At 39.3% G+C, this 5,310-nt stretch overlaps 1 protein-coding gene across 1 annotated transcript; it reads right to left on the reverse strand.

Annotated features, from left to right (window-relative positions):
• Window positions 1-536: 536 nt before the first annotated feature.
• CIMIP1 (ciliary microtubule inner protein 1) lies at window positions 537-4,939 on the reverse strand. The gene is made up of 4 exons (XM_065645952.1): window positions 4,890-4,939; window positions 4,201-4,282; window positions 3,073-3,171; window positions 537-692 (listed from the first exon to the last, which is right to left on the reverse strand). The coding sequence occupies exons 1-4, from the start codon at window positions 4,928-4,930 to the stop codon at window positions 537-539; spliced, it is 378 nt and encodes a 125-aa protein (XP_065502024.1). The 5' UTR covers window positions 4,931-4,939.
• Window positions 4,940-5,310: the final 371 nt, after the last annotated feature.

The following is a 5,310-nucleotide window of genomic DNA, read 5'->3' on the forward strand; positions in this document are numbered from 1 at the left end:
GTGGGCCAGGTCAGGGTGCTGACTGAGAACTAATTCTAAACGCAGATTCCAGGACTGGTAAGTGATGAATTGGGAATGAGCAGCAGGGTAGGATTGTCAGGAACATGGCAGTCTGTATTTATCTTTGAAAAAGCTGCTGTGAAACTGAGTCTGAATGAAGGCTTGCATGGAGAAACAATCGTAAAAATGTGTTCTGTCATTACAAAATAAGTTTTTTAAAGTCATCCAAGAAATATTTTAAAATCATCGTCTTATTAATAAAAATAAAAGTAGTACCTGCTCTGCGGTCTTTATATGATTTTATTCATTGTTACTTCTAAGCAGACCTGAAGCAGTATTAACAGGTTAGATGCCATAGATTTCAAAAAATCAGTAACAAGTAAAATGCTACATTACAATGTTTGCACTTTACCAAAATGATTGTGGATGTTTACATTAATCATTTTTAAAGCATAAACGTTTAACAGTCCAACAGTTTACTACAGAATGTTAACTTAGGGATGCAAATGGATCCATGTGCCTGTTATTTCTTCCTGTCAGTCAGAGGGCTCACATGGCCATTTCAGATCCTTAAAAAAGGCACTTTTGCAGCTGAGGATTTGATAACCACGTTCAAGTTCCAGCCCTGGAACAACTGATCTCCAGCCAATAAATCCCTGGGTAGTCCTCGGTACTGGAGGAGATGGCAACACCTAGAACAAAAGTGACATGTAGAATTCAATTATTAAAAGGTTTTTTATTGTAATTTCTATCATGCAACATCCCCTTTTTTTGCTGCAGTGTGGATGAAAATGAGAATTTATGAAAAATAGTGGTTTTAAATGCAATCTGCTGAACTAATATCCTGAACACACACCGACGTTAATGGAAGAAAATAAGAACTTTAAAAGAAAGCCCAGATGCATGCGAGCTTGATTTATAATACAGGATAGTTTATAATTTAAAATGTTGTTAGAATAATTTAGGTCCTATTCTATAGCAAGGCACAGGGAAAGAGAGAAGTAAAATGAACAAATTCCAATGAAGTAACTAACTTTAATTTATCACCCTTCTAAAAAAGTGCCTATATTGGTATGTATAAGAGGAAATCAAAAAGCAAAGTTATTGTTTAGTAGTGTATGTTAATATACTTTTTTTTTTCCAAAAAAAAGTTTTGCTTAATAGCTTTCTAAGAGCTTTACATTATTAGAAGAGTTTTATTTTCAGCTTTAGATTTTTCCCTTACAGAATAATAATGATAATAATAATAATAATATTTAAAATGAGATAGCTTCTCTAAACAGGAGAAATAGCATTTCATACTTGCTGTAATGTATTTGGTAGCAATGCAGCTACAGAACAGTAATTTTGTGGCCAAATGCTAAAGATATTTCTGACTAAGCTGGCTTTTGCATCAAGAACCGCTTAGCTGTTCCACCTCCTTTCTACTTTAGAAGATGGGTAAGCATCAAGTTAATCTGCAACTAATCTAGCTAAAAAGGAAACAAAACAAAAGCCAAGAGCCTCTGTTCACTGCTGTGCTTACTTTGGCCGAATCATCTCAATTGGGCACGTTATATCATTTAGCATCTGGGGACTTAGCAGAGAAATACACAGCAAGAGAACAATGTTTCAGTTCTCTTGCCAGAGTTGCTTCACTTTGTTCTTTGGCCAAGATTAGAAAATGTTTATGATATTTAGGTGGAGCAGTTCCTCTGAAAAGATAGTCTTTATGGCCAAAAATGCCACCCACTGAGCAGGATAATGAAGGAAATCATGTCCCACTTACGATCTGGGGAAGGGACTATGAAGAAGCAATTATTAACATAACCTAGAGAGAACAGGTCTGATGACTGTTACCACGAAGGTAAACATGCAGAAGGACACACAGTTCTGAATAAGGACTTAAACTTTACTCTGAAGATGTAAAGGGTGACCTAAATAACAGCTAACCCTTATTTTCCTTAGCAAATAAAGGTTCTGAGATGAAATTGAAACTACGATCCCTATTTCAGTATGCACGAGGCTGTGCATGCTACTTCAGCAGCTGATTTTAGCTGTGTGATTTGTTAACACGTACACCCCCAGTGTACTGAAGCACAGGTAAACTTGACTGAAACTGGAGGCTTGAGACAAAACTGAAGTAGCTCTAATGGCAGAAATGCTGCCATTTCATTTCTCTGCCGTACTCAGCACTAGCTCTTAACGTTTGTTTCAATTTAATCTCCGTAAAAGCTTTTACTGCTTCCTCACCTTATGTCCCCATCCCTGGAATCCTTTGAAAGAAGGCTAGTTCGGCGAGTAGGAATTTCCAATCTCTTTGTTTCCTTAATCTTTTCTAAGTGGACTAGCCTTCCTTTTTGTTGGCATATTCTGCTCCCCCTTTTGTGAATACGTTCCTCTCCCAATGTCACTGATTTGGCTGCCTGAGTAGTTATCCTATTCATTGGTGATTCTCACACGGTATATTTATAAATCAAACCATCCACATGCCACTCTAATTTCCAGCTCTTTGACAACTTTTAAACTCTGGATATATGAATATAAATAATAACATTTCATATTGTTATGAACTGGCTCATTAGAATTGGCTTCTTACTAATTTGTGTCACTAAAGAGGACGGTGGCATCTCTGCCAAAAGAAGACTGTTTTAAATACAGCAAGAAAAATGACTGCATCTAAATCAATAGTTAAAACTGAGAGCTAAGGTTATGATAGGCCTTGAAGTAAGACATATATTAATATGTGTATATTTGAGAAGTGAACGGTCAGCGTAAGTGGCTCTGTGAGCACTCTCTTGTGCTGAGCTGTACAGCTGACCTGTTAGTGGGTGTCACAGAGGAGTGCCTGGGGGAGATGCTTCACAGAAAGAAGATTTTGTACAGTGAAGGCTCTGTGAACTAACAACCATATCCAAAGGGCAATTCCTTGTCTTAAATGAATGCTTTTAAAGCATTGCTCGGGTTGCAAATACAATTTACTTTGACCTTTAGTTAAAGGCCCACCTCTACAAGACAACTGATTTTTAGAGCTTGTGTGGTTTCTTAAGACCGATATTGCTGTATTGCAATTTTAAAATCTAATTTTCTAACCTTAATGTATTTTTCCACAGGTGTCACAGGTCGAACCTGCAGATGTTCTGGAAGCTCTATCTTGGGTTTTGTATTTTCTTTCTTTTCATCTTCAATCAACTAAAACCAAAACATCAACATTAACAATTGGATTCTTTATCTTTTTCAATACGCTGTAATATCTGATACCTGCACCATTCCCCTCATTGTTGCATCTGAACTCCCTGTTCTTTCCATCTGAAACAGGACTACTTATTGTAGTGCTTTAGAAATCGTTGTAATGTATTTTTTGGTTTCAGAAAGTGATGTAGTTCTGAATTTCAGATGAAAGGCTAAATATTGCTGAGTGATTCCAACTCTCTTAACCGTATCACTGGTCCAAAAAGGGTTAGAAATATATCTTATATGACCACAAAACAAAGATTAATAAATGCTAAATACACATGTTCACCAATAGTAACAATGCATAGTTTGCCAACTTTTCAGCTGTAGATCTATTAGTACTGTGCAAAGCATGGATGTTGAAGCCCAGAGGACCAAAGTTTTCCAAGGTGCTAACTTGGATGCACGCAGGAATTCCCAAAATATCCTAGAACAGATTAAGTACTTCTAGCCCCATGGAAAGTACATTTAAAGCTCTTCAGGGGCTGCATCAATGCTGTTCTTTAGCAATGAAATACTGTGATTCCAAATGTAACATTATGTGCTACTATATTCTAATATCTAAAAATCATTGAGAACCGACATGTCTCCAAATATTTTCGTTTGTTGTAAATTCCCTCACTGAAAATTTTAATTAGCTAGAACCTTTTCTCCTAGATTTTAAAACTACCATATGGATAGACAAAGGGGAAATATTTTCCTGTCAGTGTGCAATCTAGTATTTGTTAACACTATTGGGAGTCATGTTTCTCAAGAGAATTCTGTCAAAATACGCATAGCATATAAATTACCACTTGCCATACTTTATTCAGAGGAAAACTGAAACTTTGAACCCATCTTAAAAGTAGTGCACTTGTTACCTCGGAACTTGGCTTAGTAAAGCATACTCAGTACTTTTCTAGTCTTCTGTGCTCTCATAATTTTGTGTCTCAATAAATCTGTGTCCATGTAAATTTCATGTGTTGCTTATGTGCCATTCAATCTTACCTCCTCAAGAGGTGTTTTCAAGAATCCCCACTTGTGAGACCACCTTTTTGCAGCTTCTAGTTCAGTTTCAATGTTTCTTTTCCTGAAACAAACAGAAAGAATACTTAAGATGACTTGCTAAGCTTTCATTAAAAAAGCAAAAACAACACGCAAACCCAACCACGAATGTCACAAAGCACAGCGCTTTAGCACGAATCTTTAGACCTTCACATCAAAGCAGCAAGTTTATGTGTGAGTTAACAATTGTCTGACTCGGAGATAGTGGGAAAATGTTTTCAATGGGTTGGAAATGAAACAGTAGATGTGAACGTGCTTCCTTGCAAATTACGTTGGGAATTGGAGGTCAAATTTGCTATGATACTTTAAAAAAAGAAACAAACAAAAAAAAGAAAAATAAGCATCACTGCTTTGATACATATTTCATTTACTACTGAGTGATGAAACGACCGTTCTGGCTCTTTCCCAGCCCTCACACTCGGCGGGAGGCCGGAGGGAAGCGCCCCCCGCCGTGCCCGTCCCCTCAGGGCACCGGCACCCTCGGGCTTTCTGCAGACGGCAGCTCCGAGGGGCACACGCGCCCCGCAAACGCAGGCGAACGAAGGAACGAATTCCTTCGGCCTCCGCCCGCCCGGGAGCGGGCGCGGAGCCGCGTTGGGCGGGCGGGGAGGGAGGTGGCCGGGTGCCGTTACCAGATCTCGTCCCGGGCTACGAAGCTGCAGGGCTTCGCCATGGCCGGCCGGGCCGCGCGGCTGAGGCGTTGCCGGGCGACAGCCGGGGGCGGGGCGGGGCTCGCGCCACGGCCGTTGAAAAAGGGCGGGAAGAGCGCGCGACGCTTTCTGCAGGCGGCGGCTCCTTTGTTTCTTCGCCGGTGTGTTTTGTTTTGGTTTGTTTGTTTGTTTGTTTTTTTGGGAGGGGTGTGTATTTGCTTTTTAAAAAATTTTATTTTTAACGTTATTCAGTAGGAAAACACGTTTGGGTTAAGATGAAGAAATCTGTTACTTTGCGTGAGGAGTCAGCCGTATTTCAGAGGAAGAGATGTTGTCTGAACTCTGTAATTTACTGATTAACCAGGCTCCCATTAGCAGAAAACAAATACTTGGGTGCCGTTCT

The sequence above is a fragment of the Caloenas nicobarica genome, chromosome 15, assembly GCF_036013445.1.
Source record: "Caloenas nicobarica isolate bCalNic1 chromosome 15, bCalNic1.hap1, whole genome shotgun sequence".
NCBI classification, from domain to species: domain Eukaryota; kingdom Metazoa; phylum Chordata; class Aves; order Columbiformes; family Columbidae; genus Caloenas; species Caloenas nicobarica.